General features: G+C 41.7%; 1 protein-coding gene across 1 annotated transcript in view; it reads right to left on the bottom strand.

Annotated features, from left to right (window-relative positions):
- LOC120568730 (2-lysophosphatidate phosphatase PLPPR4-like) overlaps positions 1 to 19,446 on the bottom strand; it is a 117,089-nt gene that overhangs the window by 4,758 nt on the left and 92,885 nt on the right. The window contains exons 8-10 of the mRNA XM_039816413.1: positions 14,314 to 14,542; positions 10,617 to 11,235; positions 7,842 to 7,974 (exon numbers count right to left, since the gene is read on the bottom strand). Of these exons, the coding sequence (XP_039672347.1) occupies positions 7,842 to 7,974; positions 10,617 to 11,235; positions 14,314 to 14,542 (981 nt within the window). The remainder of the gene's footprint in view (positions 1 to 7,841; positions 7,975 to 10,616; positions 11,236 to 14,313; positions 14,543 to 19,446) is intronic.

Below are 19,446 nucleotides of genomic sequence, written 5' to 3'. Positions count from 1 at the left end.
CAAGGCCTCTACTTAAACCACTGCTGCTGTGCATATTTCAAAAACTTTATTGCAAAAGCTTTTGGAGAGTGTTGGGAGGCAGTTTTGCCACAGTCCGATCAATCTCAAAAACCTTTGGTGATAAAAGGTGTTGCTCTGCTGGGTCCATATTTTGGTCAGTTTGTACTGTCAGAGTTTCAAGTTTGTACAGGTTTGGACCCAAAATGCAAAAAGATCAGATGAGGAGGCAGGCAGATAATGTTCAAGAACAGTTGGTCCAGCAGGAAGTTAACAAGCAGTAGACTCTAATGTCAGGGCAAAACCAGGAACACTGAAAACACTAGGAAACTCTCATTAGGAAAAAGGCTGGAACTCTTAACACTGAAGAGATGATGAACTGATGATGGTGCCCCATTTGTAAGGAACCTGCATTTGTGGGATGAGCAGCAGCGCTGAGTATGTGGGTTGCGCCTATGAAAAATTTGCCGAATCTTCTCTGCAAATGCCAAACAGCTTATTCTGCCATTGACTCATTTGAAAGGGAACTAAACAGGCTTTCCAACGTTTTAACATTTATTGCCAAAAAGCACTGTTACCACAGAGAAATAATCTACCAAACAAAAATGTCTTTTTGTGCTAAGTTTATATACACAGAGGGGAACTGCTAACATTTGCTGCTTGTGACACAGAGGAACCAAGAAGAGTACAGTCCTACACACACACACACACACACACACACACACACAGACAGGGGACCCGCCATTGACATAATGCATTCCCTAGCCCCTTACCCTAACCATAACCATCACAACTGAATGCCTAACCTCAAGTCTTAACCCTCAAACTTCCCTTTAAAGGGATACTTCACCGATTTAGCATTCAGCTTTGTATCAGTAGAAACCCGATAGTATTTCTGAATGACCGTGCCTCCCTCCCTCATGTCCCCCTGAGACGAGAGATTTCTGCATTTGGGGCCTGGAAAAAATCTTCCGATGACGTAAAATGACGATTTTTGCGTCATTGGAAGATTTTTGGGCCAGAGGCAAAGGACTACAGCCAGTAGTAGGATCTACTTCTGTATGTTTTCAACACACCCACAGGGGGTTGGACTGCAGAGTCTGGCCGAGGTATTCCGAATGAAAACGACTGTCAGCCATCTTGAATCAGGCTCTCGGTTTTCAGCAGAAAACATTTACAACAATTATCTGCATTCAAACTACCGGACGTGTGTACCACCGGGATACATCGGTACAGATCGGAGAATATGGAGGAAACGTTATTACAGACGGAATACTCGGCACACTACGTGAGCTTCGCCTGCACGGAGACCAGCAGTGTCGCTCAATGCCGCTAGCCAGCTAGGGGACATCCTCATCGGCTAGGTGGAAAGCTAACGCTAGCTGTCCACCTGTCCCAGCCATCCTGCTTGCAAGTGTCTGCTCATTAAACAACAAGCTGGACTACATCCTCCTTCAACGAAACTCCCAACGTGAGTTCAGTGACTGCTGTGTTTTTGTTGTTGTGGAAACATGCCTGAACAACAGTGTTCCGGAACCGGGACTATCCAGCTACCAGGCTGCTCTCGCCGGCCCATGGAGGTGGACTGGTGTAGAAATAAAATCCAACTAGCTACTGCTAACTGCTGGTGGAGCTTGTGACTGTTAAATGCCGACCATTCGACATTCCACGCTAATTCACGGCTGTGTTTATACTCTGTGTTTAGCTACACCAATGCTAGTATGCGTTAGCTGAACTTTACGGATCCTGCTTGCAAGTGTCCGCTCATTTAGACTACAAACTGGACTACATCCAACTTCAACGACACTCTCAACGTGAGTTCAGAGACTGTTGTGTTTTTGTTGTGGAAACATGCCTGAATAGTGTACCGGACTGTCCAGCTACCAGGCCTGCTAGCCCTCCGAGCTAGAGATGCTCTGTCGCCGGGTAAAAGAGGTGGGCTGTGTTAACACCGAGTGGCGCAGAAATGTGGTGATTTGTATCCATTTAACTGCTAACTGCTGGTGGAGTTTGTGACTGTTAAATGCCGACCATTCTACATTACACACTAATTCACGGCTGTGTTTATGCTCGGTGTTTACAGCCCACTAAGCGCTAATGCTAGTATGCGTTAGCTGAACTTTACGGAGCCTATAAAGTGTGTGTACTAAATGTAGCCTGTTTCGTATGTCGTTTTTATATAATGTCGTTTTTATATATGTTAAATGTGTAACACCACTTCAGTCACGATGAAACGTTGTTTCGTGTATATGGTTGAAATGACAATAAAACACGCTTGAGTTGAGTTGAATGCCTCTGTCGGTCTGTCCGGGTCTGTCAAGCGGTAGGCGCTGGGTGGGAGTGGACTCAAAGCAACGAAGCAGGTGCATTCTGGGATTTGGTGTTTTTCATCCATATAAGACCAAAACACATTTTCTGGCTTTTCTCGGCCTAGAAGGCACCAATTTCAATTTTTTTTTCACATTTCTACTACATAAGTGACCCAATTTAAAGATATATTCAGCTTTCCAGCAGTGAAATATTCCTTTAATGTTGTGGGGTCCAGCATTTTGGCCCCATAAAGCTGTCGGGACCCCACAAGTATACTGTATTCCTGGTTTTTGGACCCCACATATGTAGTTAAACGGGAACACACACACACACACACACACACACACACACACACACACACACACACACACACACCCTTGGGAAACACGTCTCTGACTCTCTGACCATCAGCACCAGTTCCCCTCAAGGCTGTGTCCTTTCCCCTCTGCTCTTCTCCCTGTACACCAACAGCTGCGCACCTACAGTCACCAGTCTGTCAAGCTCCTGAAGTTCGCGGACGACACTACACTAATTGGACTGGAATGAATCTGCCTACAGGTGGGAAATTGACCACCTGGTGACTTGGTGCAGTCAGAACAACTTGGAGCTAAATGACAGAAGACAGTGTAGATGGTTGTGAACTTTAGGAAGGACGCAGCCCCACCTGCCCCCATCACCCTGGGTGACTCCACAGTCAACACCATGGAGTCCTTTCGCTTACTGTGCTCCATCATCTCCTAGGACCTCAAGTGGGAGCTGAACATAACAGTGGCGGGCCATAGTTATTACAGTGTCATATCGGTCTTATGCACACACCTTATGCACACCTCTTCAAATGTGTTACCCGGGTCTTTTTGTCTTTTGGGAACTTGTGGAATTTGTGGTTTGTGGACAAAAAAAAAGGTTATCACCAGAAGTATCCTTTACCATTTTAATCTCCAGTTATTTCTGGTTATCAAAATCTAATGTATTTTGCCTTAAAGTAAATATAAATGGACTATATTTATATAGCGCTTTTCTAGTCTAAACGACTACTCAAAGTGCTTTTACATAGTACAGGAACCATTCACCATTCATACACAATCATGCCGAGACTGCCATACAAGGTGCCACCTGCTCCTCAGATAGACATTCACACACATTTACGTGCTCGCATTAAATTACATATAGTACTCGAGTTAGTTACTCGCAAAAATATTAGACACAGCCGGTGAAGGGATCCCGACTGGCGCTGGCTAACGTCGCCATGCTAACACGCTAACTGCTAACGTTACCGGAGGACCGGGCAAAAGGGCCACGGCTGGTTATAACCACTGTGACAGACATATGACAGAAATTGTCGAAAGTTTGACTTTCCCCCCCTAATGGAAACATGCGATTTAACTTTGTCAAAACAACAATGTAGCCTGAATTGTTGGATTGGTACACAGCTTACGTTCTCTACAGGTCGCTCTACAATGTACAGTACAGGCCAAAAGTTTGGACACACCTTCTCATTTAATGTGTTTCTTTATTTTCATGACTATTTACATTGTAGATTCTCACTGAAGGCATCAAAACTATAAATGAACACATATGGAATTATGTACTTAACAAAAAAGTGTGAAATAACTTAAAACGTCTTATATTTTAGATTCTTCAAAGTAGCCACCCTTTGCTTTTTTGATAACTCTGCAAACCCTTGGTGTTCTCTCAATGAGCTTCATGAGGTAGTCACCTGAAATGGTTTTCACTTCACAGGTGTGCCTTGTCAGGGTTAATTAGTGGAATTTGTTCCCTTATTAATAAAAAAGCAAATAGTGGCTACTTTGAAGAATCTAAAATATAAGACATGTTTTCAGTTATTTCACACTTTGTTGTTAAGTACATAATTCCATATGTGTTCATTCATAGTTTTGATGCCTTCAGTGAGAATCTACAATGTAAATAGTCATGAAAATAAAAAGGAAACGCATTGAATGAGAAGGTGTGTCCAAACCTTTGGCCTGTACTGTATGTAACGTTATGTTATGGAATATTATTGCGGCTAACGTTACTATCGCCAGCCTAGTTAAGATATGTTGGACAGTAAGATGATTCCCACTTTCTTATAAACTGGCATGCAACCATAATGTATAATATACGGTGTTTAGACAAGCTGTATAACGGGTCTGGATAGTCGGGCACAAAGCTCTGCAAGAGCATGGCTTTTATAACCGTAAACATAGCAGCATCTAGCAATCCCGCTGCGCTGTGGAGTAATGTCTGGCAATGCGAGACTAGCATCTAGCTAACATTGACAATGTGGGAAGTTGGTTAGCGTTTGCAACCTGGCAACCCCCGTGAACTTCGAGTCTGGGGAGCAGGGGCCGAGGGAGACAGTATTTTGAATGGACTGCACTAACCACTTTAAACGCTAGCTGTCAGTATTACATATTGGACCCTCTAAAGCCTAAGCCATTTTTTTCTAATCTTTGGTCCACCTGGTCTCCTTGTGTAATAATGCTTGTATAAACGCATCCCTGTAATGCACAGTCAAATTATAGACATATTTCTTTTATACTACCTGGGCTATCAGGATACGTATGCTGCACAGATGTCACATGGATGTATAAATTGTTATATGACTGTAAAGACAAAAGAAAAACTAAAGGGAAACTGAATCTCACAGATATGTATTGAAATCACACAGGAACAATATGGAAAACGATTTTTGGCGAGGGTGACACTCTGGGCGTGTGCGTTGTGCATGTGTATGTTGCATTTGGGGGTTGCTAGGATTAATTTCTGCAGCCTGTCCACAGCTCTAGGAAAAAAGCTGTTTTATAGCCTGTAATTGGTACTGTGTGGTCCTGGGGTCTGCCTGAGGGGTGGGTGGTGAAGAAGGGGTGTACAGAGTGAGAGGGGTCCTGCTGGAACCCAGGGCTTCTCAAAGTCCAGACCCAACGGCAAGTCAGTCCGGACCCAGCCCTTTTGTTATGAATACAATACCTTATGCTGCCTTCTTTTAAGTAATTGTTAATTTCTTACACTGCACTGTCACTTTCATTCTTTTATTTCATATATGTCTTATTCTATTGAAGTTGTTTTTATATTTTATTAATTGTTTTAACTGGCCTTTAATGTTTTAAGTAAAGCACTTTGAATTGCCTTGTTGCTGAAATGTCCTGTAAAAATAAAGCTGCCTTGCCTCAAGAAGTATAACGTTTTCCATTTTTAAATACATTTTCTATTGATCAATAAATTGTCAGCGACGTTGAATATACAGTAGTGGTGTAACACACCGTAGTTGATCCATCAAATTGTGAAATACAGTTGTGCTGCCGCTGTTATGGAACGGGGCGGAGCAGAGCGATGAAGATGCAGCGAGACTATGTCTGCAGCTTGTTCAAGTCACAGTACCAAACTTAAAGTTATGTTGCATAAAAATTATAAGTGAGTTAATTAAATGTTATTTTGTTATTGCCAATCATTCTTCACTAAATATCAGATGTGGACCTTTGAGTGATACGTTTAAGTACCACTGAACGATTCAGTTGGGATTTATCCTTCTGGGGTTATTGTGCAAAGTCTGCGAAAAGACACTGCAGTTCCAGGCTGGATAACAAAGCTTCTGGATGGACTATGATCACACAGAAGACCTGTTTGGAAAGACCCAGGTGTTAGCTTTAATGCTAAACAATCATAACGATGCTAGGTTGAAGCGATATGGAGATATTGAACATTACGTAAGGTGATTTATGAATTCATAATTATGGATTTATGCATTTTTATGGATTTATTGTACTATAAAGACTATAAAGCTTACATCTGGAGATATTGAATATGACATAAGGTTTGCTGTCGAATACGTCATTGTCATCCTCAGCGGGTTAATTTCGGCAAAGCTCTCGTACAAATGTTTAATTAAAATCTCAGCAGTGAAATTATAATAGAATGAGAACATGGCTGTGATTATTGGTAGCCTCTGTCCTAGACTGGTTCTATTACAACTGAGACCCCTCCTCCTACCTGTAAATATTGTTCTTCCCTGCTGAGGAGAAATATTTTTAAAGTGATTTTTCTGTTCTGTTCATACTTTTCACTATATACCATCACCATAAAATGGTATCATTATATCACTGGATGAGCAGTGCCCTCTTCCATTTTGTGTCATAAAACAATCCACCTTATGGTAAAGGGCAGGATTGATGTCATATTGATTTACATGTAGTACCACACACCACATATACATAGATATATACAGGGTGCGATTTGCCAGGGGGATGTGTGGGATTTCCCCCTTTCTAGTCTACATATCCATGCCTCTGCTCAATTATTTTTATTGGTGGGGACAAAATGTATCCCCCCCTCAATTTGATCATCTTCTTCACCAATAGCCTAGACCTTATATTAATTATATACCTAAAAATAAAAGTATTTTAAACTAAGTAAAGTGCTGTAACGTGAACAGTCTATAGTGCCATAGAACGATTAAATCCGAGCATCAGCTGCTGGTTGTATTTAGCCACTACAGAGCTCCAGAACACTGGCTACCAGCGGCAGTTGTTTAGCCGGCAATAGGTGACTGTGAGCCGGCTACAGGCACCGCCAGATGACAGCCCTTTCGGGGGCCATGGTAATTGAGTTAAGCCAGAAAAAGTGAGCGTCATGCGGCGCTGACAGTTACAGGAGAATTCCGGCCGATTTTTACCTGAATCTTGATCGCTATATATCTGTCGTACTGAGTACTGTCGATAGGAAAAAAAACTAGCAAAATCAGTGCTAGCAAACTGGAGTTGCTGCAGCTACGTCCAGAGCACTCAGTTAGCTAAAATAAAAAATGTCGTCGCGAAGGCATGACCTCTGGAGGACATAGCCAGACCACTGGCGCTCCGTGGATTGTTGTCAGCAGCAGGAGGTGACGAAGGCAGCGAAAGCAGAAGCGAGGATGCCGGTCGGGTCACTAGCCCGGCCGAGCTAGCTACCGGGCAGGATCGAGAAAGGTGACAGCACAAACTTTGAATTTAAAACGGTTTCTTCACAATGTCTGAGTTGAAAACGCATCTTGTTGTCATGTAAGGGCCCTGTTCATGTTGCACAGACATTTTAATTGCATTTGTGTCTGTTAAGAGGCGCAAAGTTATTTATAAATTTATAAAGATACCCCAACAACTGGCATTTTAGCTAACCGGGAGCTCTGGATGTAGCTGCAGCAACTCCAGTTTGCTAGCACCGATTTTGCTCGTTTTTTTTTTTCCTATGGACAGTACTCAGAGATATATAGCGATCAAGATTCAGGTAAAAAACGGCCCGGAATTCTCCTTTCAGTTTAGGCACCAAAACGACTATAGTTTAGGAAAAAAGATGGTTTGGATTAAAACACTCTGGATGATGGAATGAGCGTTTCCTGGGGAAAGTGTTTTGTTTTCAACGCAAAGGGAACTGCGCTCTCCGGCTTTAAAGCGCTGTGTTGACACCACGTTGTACTATTTCATTTTGAAATAGTACAACTGCTTTCTTCACATATCGCACCCGGTATATATAAATATACTGTAACTATGGGCAGTACAGACCTCCTCCCACTGCTCCTGTGGTAGAGGCTGGTGGTGATGGGTCCTGGTCTGTCAAGGCTCGGTACCGAATGGATCCACCATCCTCCGACCGAGGAGAGTGTAGCAGACCCTGCTGTTTGGATAAGGCTATCACCTGGAACAGGAGGATGACAGTGGAATGTGAGCTGTTTTGGCTGCTGAGATAATTACTCATTACATAACTTATCTTCTTGTAGGTGGAGTGCTACTGCTACAACTAAGAAACTTTTAACAAAAAGGTTATAAGCTCTACACAAAACACACAGCCTGCATTGAAATTATATAAATAAAATCATTTTATAATGACTTGAATAAATTCCTGATCTTATAACATTAATAACTGTTGAATAAGTTTTAAAGCACAATGACTCTATAAGGTCAAACATCTTGAAATACTTCAACACCACTGCATTTGGCAAATACAGCAAATACCTCATCAGTATTCCACACATCAGTATTACAGTCACAGGAATGTCAGAGCATCAACATCACTCCATCATTATTTAGCCATGCAAATGCTTGTATATGTGCATAATAGGATTATTTATGTTTTAGAATATTTTTTAATCACTATGAATTACCGGACAGCGAACCAAAATGCTTTCCAGCGCTAAAAATTATGTTTATTTGTTTGTAAGCTCAGATTTTGCTCACAGCTCTGGGGTTTCTTGTTCTCATCAGAGAAGTTGATGAGGCAACAATTATCTTTAAACTAACTCAAGTTGCAAATTCAATAAAACTCCATTGGTTGATGAAGACTGTGGGATGTGGTTAAAGCTCAGCAAAAAGTCAAAACACCTTTACTACAGATTAGTTTGCCAAACTACCCTTTTCGGTAACAATTTATAATAACTACACACTATGAAGCATTAGTTAAGTTAATTCATCATTTATAAAGCATTGTTCCTACATTATTACACATCAGTATGGTATTCATAAACACAGCTATACATGTTTTATTCTTGATAAACAAGCTCATCTATAATGTCTTTAATGATTGTATTTCATACTTTATGAATGGTGGATTCACTTTTTCTAAATTAGGTTTAACATAAATAACAAACCAGGTATTTGTCAATGATTGGTATTTACTTAACTAATGCTTTATATCATGTAGTTATTTATATATGTAGTTAGCCTATTTTCTTATTGATTACTTAATTCCTTCAATTGTCAATTGCTCTATTAAATTGTTCAAAATAATGAAATTTGTCATGATTATTATTATATATATATATAGAAAGTCAATCGAAAGTCCCCAAATGAAAACCGAGCACTGAAAGGTTTTGTAACAAAATCAGATAACTGGCTTCTCTCCTGTATAACTAAAAGTTACACCGTTACTTATTCCATATGTACGGTCGAGTCTCAGTTTACAGTTTACTCAGAGAACCAAGGTTACAACATAACCAAGCGTTTTCTAGACCAGTTGTTTTGTACTTGTTTTTGTCATTTTACAAAAAGTAGACAGAGAAATAAAGCTTATTTTTCTATTGTTTCAAATTGATTACATTCTAAAGCACAAATACATTACCATCAATTCATTCATTCACTGCTTGTCTGGCAGATATCTTAGTGTGGATGTCAGGGCATCCCTTAAACCTCAATATGGACAAGCCTGTGTTCCTTCAGGGGAATGACATTAATATGGCTTTAATCAAGGAAGTCATCGGTAGCAATTTTAAAACCATCAACTTTTATTTGTAACTTGTCTTCCAAGTAAAATGAAAACTGCTAAAGTCATTCCACTATTCAAAGCTGGAGAGAAAAATCGATCTCCTAATTACAGGCCGCTTGCAGTTCTCTAAAATGTTAGATAAACTACATGTCAATATATTGGATAATTTTATTGAGAGGCATGAATTGTAAATTGATAGTCAGTATGGATTCAGGTCAAACAGATCTACATCCATGGCATTGATGGAGTTAATTAAAGACATTAACAGTTCTATGGATAACAAGAAATATTCAGTGGGGGTATGTATAGATTAAAAAAAAAAAAACTGGATACAGTTGATCACCATTAATTAATCAATAAACTGGAAAAGTGTGGTATCAGAGGGGTTTTACTTGATTGGATGAAAAGTTACATAAGTAACAGACTTAAATTTGTGCAATTAGGGGAGTTCAGATCAGAGAGCTTGGGTATCAGTTGCGGAGTCCCACAGGGGTCGATTTTGGGTGCCATATTATGTATTCTGTATATAAATGACATATGTAAGGTGACAAACCTCTTAAAATTTTCTGTTCTGGGGAAAATTTGCAGCTGCTTTTGCGGGTGGTAAAAACAGAAATTTTAAATGTTAAATTTGGATAAAACAAAACTTATGCTGTTTGTAAACCTCGAAACTGATACACAAGTAAAAGTAATGATTGATAATGTTGAAATAGAAAAGAGTATGAAAATAGATTTCTAGGTGTGATTCTTGATTACAAAATCTGCTGGAAACCCTACTGTATATTAAACATGTTAGAGCAAAAGTAGCACGGAGTATTGGAGTAATGGGGAAAGCAAGGCATGTATTGAATGAGAAAGCACTTTATAGTTTTGAATAGTTCACTTGTGTTACCGTATTTAAATTACTGTGTTGAAGTTTGGGGCAACACCTACAAAACCACCTTACAATCACTAAGCACAATACAAAAAAGAGCAATTAAACAATGTAGGACATCATGAGCATACATTGCTTTTGATTCACAACAGACATATACTGTAGATTAAAAAGGTAAAGTTGGTGAAGAAAAAGAATGATTAACCTGCATAAGACGAGGCTGTCCTCCAGCACTGAGCGGCCTGCAGGGGATGGTGGTCTTCTCAGTCACTCTCAGCCACTTTTCCCTCACTGACCCACCTCCATCCATAATGCTGTCCTCTGATTCACTCTCCTGATCCCTGCTGGTAAGGTTTTCCTCCTCAGGAATGTGAACCAGCTGGGAGGATCCAGGCCGGGATTGGATAGACACTCTGGCCCCACCAGCCATTCCGCTGCTGCCATTATGGGTCTGGTGATTATGATTGGCCATAGGAACAGAGCTTGCTGCTAGTTTCATGTATTGAACGGGAATGTGAGCCCCAGCACGCAGCTCTGTTTCCTGACAAGCGATAAGTGAAGGCAGGTGTATTCCACCTCGGAGCTCTGCCTCCAGGCCCATGGCAGAAGGTTCAGAGGAGCAGCGCAGCTCCATGTTCCTCTGAGGAGATGAGGAGGAGGCTGGTCTTATTCCATCCATCACCTGCAGGGACAGTTTCCTATTGTCGTTTTTATTCTTCCACTGGCTGAGCAGCTGTTTGGATCGGGTTGAGTCCATTGATGCATGGATGGAGGCGTGACGGCGTGGAATGCGACCCTCCTCCAATGAGGAGCCTCCGTGGGACCTGGAGGAAGGGCAAATAAACTTTAAGGGCAACAGGACAAAATATATTGAAGAATATAAGAATATTGTGGCATGCATCCATCAGCATTTTATTAAAGTGTTGTCATACTTGTATTTGTACACTGCTGACCAGTGATGCAAGTTACCCGCATGCTTACCACAGCAATGTGTTTAGCTAACACAACACTTACGATAGAAGATTATTAACAGAGCCCAGTGGGTGTCATGGAGAGAAAACAAAAAAATAGTTTTCACTGATTCATGCACTTAAATTAATAAAATGTTCTCTCAACATTTTGTGCTATCGAATATATGTCTTAGTAATTTCTGCGTATGAAAAAATTGTTTGAGAGCACAAATTATGCTTTCCCTAATGACAGACTCCTGGAGCCAGATTTTCTGTGAAAAGAAACAAAAAAAACATACTGTAGTCAATCCTATTGGAGCCTGTTACTGTCTGTGCAGAGCTAGTAGAAAGCACTCATGCTGTGTGTGGCTAAATTTGGACTAACTTTTGGAAATGTTGAGGCCAGTGGCAAAGATAACACAGTTAGAAACAAAGTGGCATCTGGAGTGTGGCAGAACGCTAGTCATAAAGAATCAAATCCCCTCCTGCCCTCTCTTTCAAAGCCAATGCACTGTATACCACAGCACTTCAAAATTTCGCGACAGAGAAAATGGCCCAGCACCAAAGCATTTCCACTGATACTTTCTGTCTTTCAAATATATTTTATACAAAATAATTAGATGAGAAGCCTACAGTGACAGTTTGTTGGCAGCCAACAAGCAGAAACAGCTGGAGCAGAGGTTAACTGATGGGTGGGTGCACCTCTCACACTTATCTCCCTCAGACTGACTCAGACTGCATCAGAGAAGTGAACCGCTGGATGGCCCATAACTTTCTCCAACTTAACACCTCCAAATCTGTTAATAATACTGTTCATTCCACCTAACACCATCCCTAGTTCCATCAGCCTCAGTCCACTATCCAGTAATATCAAAGCCACTGCCAGAAATGTAGGTGTTATGTGGCCGGGTTGGATCAGTGGGTTGAGCAGGCGCACATATACTGAGAGATTTATGCCTCGACGCATTAGGTCCAGGGTTCAAATTCGACCTGTGACGATATCCTGCATGTCTTCCCCCTCTTTCTCACTTAATTATCCTATCGATTAAAGGCGGAAAAGCCCATATAATAATCTTAAAAAAGAAAGAAATATAGGTGTCATTTTTGACTCAGACTTCACCTTCACCCCACATATCAATAAAGTTGTTCAGTCCTGCCTCCTCCATATCAGAACCATCTCCAAAATCAAAAACATACGGTCACAGCATGACCTGGAAAAAGTAGTCCATGCCCTCATTTTCTCATGTCTAAATTACTAGATCACTTTAATATCAACAGGTCCTTGTGAACTATTTCTGTTGTTATGTAATTGAAGTAGTTGATTAATTAACATGAGGCATGGCATACACCCGCCAATCACCACTGACAATATCTGGCAGAATATGATGACTGCTGAGTTGATTTCCTAATCCTGATAAGTAGACATGATATGGCCACAGAGATGGCCTTGCTATCTGGAGCTCATCTTCTCCACCTTTTCCTAGGTGTTTACGCTGACATTTCAAAACTTGAGCCAGCTAGCTAGTTAGCCCAGGCTAGCAGAGTCAGCAGGAGACTGGCAAGTTGATTTCCCAATCCTGATGAGTGACTCATGGCCACATGCCATCACTGTCCAACCACATAAAGCAGAACTAATATTTGTAAAAGAGACAATTCAGCATACATTTTGTGAAGCTGATGGAAAGCTAACAGGAGGCCTTCTATTCTCAAATTACATCATACAATCATCAAATTTCCATCACACCTAAGAAGCAGTTAATTTGGAAGAAGAGCTTTGTTCCAATCTGTGTGCATTGCCTTTGCAGTGTCAAAGAGGAGTCCTACCATCTCATAAAAGTCTTAGAAAAATTAAAAGATTTTACAGAAGGACATTATGATTCATACTGTCAAATGCATTGGGTAAAGAGACATGTCCTGTATTCAAAAAATCCAGCAGTTGATTTCTTACCACCTTTCCATTTTGATGCCATATTAGGATGCTAACAGGCCTATAGTTTGCTGCACCAGTTGGTTCACCGGTCTTGAAAATGGGTGACCGCAACTGCACATTTCCAGGCATTTGTGAATGTTGATTGGCTTATGGAAAAATTAACAAGATGGGTGCCAAAATAACCTCTTTATTGCTCTTAAAAAAAAACGGGAATGACATTCATAAATGTCTTTAACTCTAGCTAGAGTTTTTTAAGAGTACTGGATCTGAACTCTCTGCTGTGAAGCTAGCGCTAGTGGGATCTCCATTTGCAGAGCAAGGCTGTACCAGACTCTCCCGGTGGCCATGCTGCCCCGGGGGAGTGGCGGAGCAGCGAGAAGCCGCTGCTGACGAGCGCCGACCTCTCAGCCTTCCGCTGACTATCAGTATTAAATTGAGACCGTTTTATAACCTGTGCAAACGTCATTAAATAGTCCAATTCCGTGTTTTGGTACAGTTGGGCATGTCTCGCTCTCATGGGTGGGCCAAATTCTCTGGGCGGGCAAAGCAGAGAAAGGGGAGGTAAACTTGCTCCTTATGACCTCATAAGGAGAAGATTCCAGATCGGCCCATCTGAGCTTTCATTTTTTCAAAGGCAGAGCTGGATACCCAGGGCTCGGTTTACACCTATCACCATTTCTAATACTGGGGGACCATAGGCAGGCTGGGGGAATGCATATTAATGTAAAAAAAAAAAAAAGTGAACCTGTCATGCCATGGGACCTTTAAATCTTTGTTGCTCCAAATTGTTGCTTGTATTTTTTTTTATTTAATTTTGGAAAATATTAGGTTTTTAAAAAAAAGTTAGGAAATTTTTTGTTTATGTAGTTCTTCTTATGGTCATTTTTATTTGTATGCTAAAGTTACTGGATGTAAAATACATATTTAAAAATACATAATACATTTTCCTTGATAATCAGGTAAAATCATGATACCTACAGGTGAAACAGTTTGTGAGCACATTATGGCCCCTTATTACTTACCTTGGCAGTGTGCTGCTGCTGAAGGTCATCATGTTGTCATGGTTGCCCAGGGGACTGGATGGGGTTATCACCTCCACCTCAGCACTGGCTCTTTTCAAATTGGACATAGACGGCTCTCGGTAGGAGGCACTTCGCGTCAGCATGGGCTGTGGTCGGTTGGGGGACAAAGTGTGGGAAGAGGTCCTGGTGATGATGGGCTCTGGTTGGCTGGGAGCCAGAGTGTGGTGACCTGCAAGTGGATAACAGGGAGAGGTCAAACTGCTAAAGTCAAGTTAAAAAGGGGATGATCTGAAGCCATAAAAATTTCAAAATCATTTGAAAAATAAAAAAATTATTAAATTATAACTTAAACTGCTTGGTTTTGAAAACAGCAAATGATTGAACAGAATCATAATATTAGGATCAGACATCAGAGAAGCAGCTTCATGTCACATCTGCTTTAATTCTGAAGAGGTTGGTTTCCATCCAAGTATTTCTATTCAAATAAGGTGTATTACGTTAAAACTTAAAAGGGGCACTCAGGATCAGTACAACTACTGACCTGTGAAAACAGTATTATAATGTCTTAAGTGGCTCTAAAGGAGCTTTCCGAAGTTATACAAAAATAACCCTGAATATGTCATCGGGTCGTCGCATGGAGACTACAATTTTTTTTAACAAAAAGTCTGCTTTACAAACTGAGGGCGTAGAGTTTGGATATGTACCAGGCATGGACGGTTTAATGAAAGACACTTTTTGATTAGCATTGTGGGAAGTGTAGCATCCACCACTTTTGAGCTTAACCCATTAGGAGGAGGATTCAGGATATCTCTGCCTCTACAACTTTAATTTGCACTGGGACACATCATCAGTTACGTAACCTGGGGTCATCGTGTGTTTCAGGTCTTTTAACATTAGATATCTTCACCCAGGCGACCCCACCAGGGTTGATCAAGCCCTGGCCTGTGTCTAAGTAGCACTTACACTCCACGGCTCACTTGATCCATAGCAATCTAGAGGATTTTTCTACTCCCTCAGTGGCACTCCTGATGGCTTTGTTTTCATACCCCCTGTCATTCCAAAGAGACTGAGTACTATGCTGAGGGATCTGGCTGTGAAGCCCCTACTTCCAACTTCCACCATATAGCACCGGGCACCTCACCCCTGGCAGGCACACTCGTCCATCAGGTCTTCATACTTGGCCTTCTTCCTCTCAATTGCTTTCTCCATTCGGTCTTCTCAGTGAAAAACAGTAAGCTCCAGCATGATCGCTTCTTTGACACTGGCCACATGGCAAGGTCAGGTCTAAGGGTGGTCTCAGTGATCCCCAGTAGAAATCTCAGCTGTTACCCTAGGCCGGCCTTCATTTGCCAATCTCCAGCTGTAAGGAGGATCCCTAGTGCTCTCATTCCCTGACCCATGCGATCTCTTTGCTGGCTGATAGCACCCTACTCCCAGGGTTTTAGGGCAGCAGCTGAGGATGGATTTGGGCTAACATCCCACTCCCTTGGCACAGCGAGCAAGCGTTTGCTTATGGTGAAAAGGTTAGATGGGCTTTGCTAACCACATGGGTGGCTCGGATCACAAAGCTGATGTGGTAAGGCATTGCTTTCCACAGCTCGGGCCTTGGGATCTTAAGGACCATTGCTGCTAATCACCGAACCAATGCTCCTAGCTGTCTCATGCCAATAATCCTGCTGGCTTGTACCTCTTCAACTCCTTCTTGCACCTCCCCGTTTACAGGTTGTTTTTTTTTCCCTCTCCTTGCCTAGGGCCTAGTCACAGTGCACCACCATGGCATTCCCGTGCCAGCCATGCCAGTGCATCTCGAACACACTCTGCATAACCCCAGTTTACTGTCCTGCTGCGCAGGGGCGTCACACCCGTGGGGGATGTGGGTGTTTTAACACCCACACTTTTCCCTGTGAGAGGGTTCAACACCCACACTTTCTCTGCAGTTTTTCCGCAGTTTTGCACAAGCGCCTTGCGTCGAACTGCCGCCGTAGCTACGTCGTAGGCTGTGTGTAGCGATTATATTGCCTGAGTGAACAGAATTGCGTCCATAGCAACGCTCTGTTTTTCATGGCAACGGTGTGTTATACTTCGCAGCGGTCTTAAGGCTAGACCTTATATACTGTCTATGGGCGAGACACGGCAGGCAAAATACACATTTAGGTCTTTATTTTACTACAGTTTGTCTGTTTGCGTCGGTAGATTTCTCCTAAATTCGACAAAAGTTGGCATTCTAAATCATCATCAATAAATCAATCATTTCCTTGTCATCAGCAACCAATCGTGAAAGTAAAAGGGGGGATTTAACTCTAAATGCGCAATCTCATTGGCTGATGCCAATTTCTGACAACGTGATTCGCTTAGAATGGTCACGTGACGTGCTCTGACATTTCCGCGGTAGTTTTTTTAACTAATTATTTGTATGATACAGCTGCAAATAAGTATTTGAACACCTGTCTATCAGCTAGAATTCTGACCCTCAAAGACCTGTTAGTCTGCCTTTAAAATGTCCACCTCCTATCCTAAATTAGATGCACCTGTTTGAGGTCGTTAGCTGCATAAAGACACCTGTCCACCCCATACAATAAGTAAGAATCCAACTACTAATATGGCCAAGACCAAAGAGCTGTCCAAAGACACTAGAGACAAAATTGTACACCTCCACAAGGCTGGAAAGGGCTACGGGGAAATTGCCAAGCAGCTTGGTGAAAAAAGGTCCACTGTTGGAGCAATCATTAGAAAATTGAAGAAGCTAAACATGACTGTCAATCTCCCTCGGACTGGGGCTCCATGCAAGATCTCACCTCGTGGGGTCTCAATGATCCTAAGAAAGGTGAGAAACCAGCCCAGGACTACACGGGAGGAGCTGGTCAATGACCTGAAAAGAGCTGGGACCACCGTTTCCAAGGTTACTGTTGGTAATACACTAAGACGTCATGGTTTGAAATCATGCATGGCACGGAAGGTTCCCCTGTTTAAATCAGCACATGTCAAGGCCCGTCTTAAGTTTGCCAATGACCATTTGGATGATCCAGAGGAGTCATGGGAGAAAGTCATGTGGTCAGATGAGACCAAAATAGAACTTTTTGGTCATAATTCCACTAACCGTGTTTGGAGGAAGAAGAATGAGTACCATCCCAAGAACACCATCCCTACTGTGAAGCATGGGGGTGGTAGCATCATGCTTTGGGGGTGTTTTTCTGCACATGGGACAGGGCGACTGCACTGTATTAAGGAGAGGATGACCGGGGCCATGTATTGCGAGATTTTGGGGAACAACCTCCTTCCCTCAGTTAGAGCATTGAAGATGGGTCGAGGCTGGGTCTTCCAACATGACAACGACCGAAGCACACACGCCAGGATAACCAAGGAGTGGCTCTGTATGAAGCATATCAAGGTTCTGGCGTGGCCTAGCCAGTCTCCAGACCTAAACCCAATAGAGAATCTTTGGAGGGAGCTCAAACTCCGTGTTTCTCAGCGACAGCCCAGAAACCTGACTGATCTAGAGAAGATCTGTGTGGAGGAGTGGGCCAAAATCCCTCCTGCAGTGTGTGCAAACCTGGTGAAAAACTACAGGAAATGTTTGACCTCTGTAATTGCAAACAAAGGCTACTGTACCAAATATTAACATTGATTTTCTCAGGTGTTCAAATACTTATTTGCAGCTGTATCATACAAATAAATAGTTAAAAATTATACATTGTGATTTCTGGATTATTTTTTATTTAGATTATGTCTCTCACAGTGGACATGCACCTACGATGACAATTTCAGACTCCTCCATGATTTCTAAGTGGGAGAACTTGCAAAATAGCAGGGTGTTCAAATACTTATTTTCCTCACTGTATGTCGGTGTCACATATATACTATTCTACTATAATTACTATACAATACTAAACCAATCTGTAAGTCCCTCAGGCTGTGGCAGGCAGATCCATATTGAGCTCTCAGTAGAGCTGCTGTCCCCTCTCCTAGGAAAACTACCAGCTTCTTTTCTGGTGTTAACTTTGGGAAGTTTTATTTTTTTGGCTATTTTTCCAAGGTGTAATTCTCTTAGTGATGATACTTTTTCCCAGTGGAGGAGGAAGTGCATCTCTGTCTGACCCAGTTGGTGGTCACTGAGCCTGTCTCTCTCTCTGACCTGTCTGTCTGACCCATTTGGTGGTCACTGAGCCTGTCTCTCTCTGACCTGTCTGTCTGACCCAGTTGGTGGTCACTGAGCCTGTATTTAGTATGGATGGGAGGTAACTGCACCTTTTTAACTTCACTAGCAACGTTAAATGAAAGCTAATATGCACGAGTAGTTTCCCATGTAAGAAGTATAACGTTCTGTAACATTAGCTACGTTATAGCATTCATAATAAACGGATAAACGGATCATAATATAATTACGTATGTGGTAATTTGCATAAATAGCACAACAGATCTAAACATTGGGTATAGCCAGGTGAAAATGTCTTGTTGACATATGACAGTAAAAGACTTAATGTAAAAGTCTGAATGGAACCCATTTAGGCTACCCATGAGCATTAATACATAGAGGCAGGTGCTTTAAACCAGTATTGATTATTGAGTGTATTAAACCAGTATTATTATTGCAGAGATGGGGTTTGGGGCTGAGTAGGTGGGACTGTTTCTGGGGGATGAGCCTGAGGGAAGAACAAGGGTAAGGAGAATGCAGAAGACAAAAGGTAGGTAAAATACAAAGTGAACCCCCAGAAACAGTCCCACAGACCCAGCCCCAAACCCCATCTCTGCAATAATAGGCTAATTAATAAAGGCTTGTTTAAAGTACTTCTTCCTGCGTCTATATATTAATGCTCATGGGTAGCCTAAATGGGTTCCATTCAGACCTTAATATTAAGTCTTTTTCTGTTATATGTCAACAAGACATTTTCACCTGGCTATACCCAATGTTTAGATCTGTTGTGCTATTGATGCAAATTAGCACATACGTAATTAGATTATGCTCCATTTGCCCATGTTAACAAACAGTACGACACCGTTCTCTCTACACAGACTTTAAACGCAAACTTATTTTTCGTGTGTTCCGAGTGTGTTTTTATACTTTTCTAGTATCACTCATTTAAATGGGAAGCTTTATATATCTTGTATGTTATACATTTTGTACCCCTCTGTCAT

Source organism: Perca fluviatilis, chromosome 11, assembly GCF_010015445.1.
Source record: "Perca fluviatilis chromosome 11, GENO_Pfluv_1.0, whole genome shotgun sequence".
NCBI classification, from domain to species: domain Eukaryota; kingdom Metazoa; phylum Chordata; class Actinopteri; order Perciformes; family Percidae; genus Perca; species Perca fluviatilis.
This window is presented reverse-complemented; position numbering and strand designations above follow the sequence as displayed.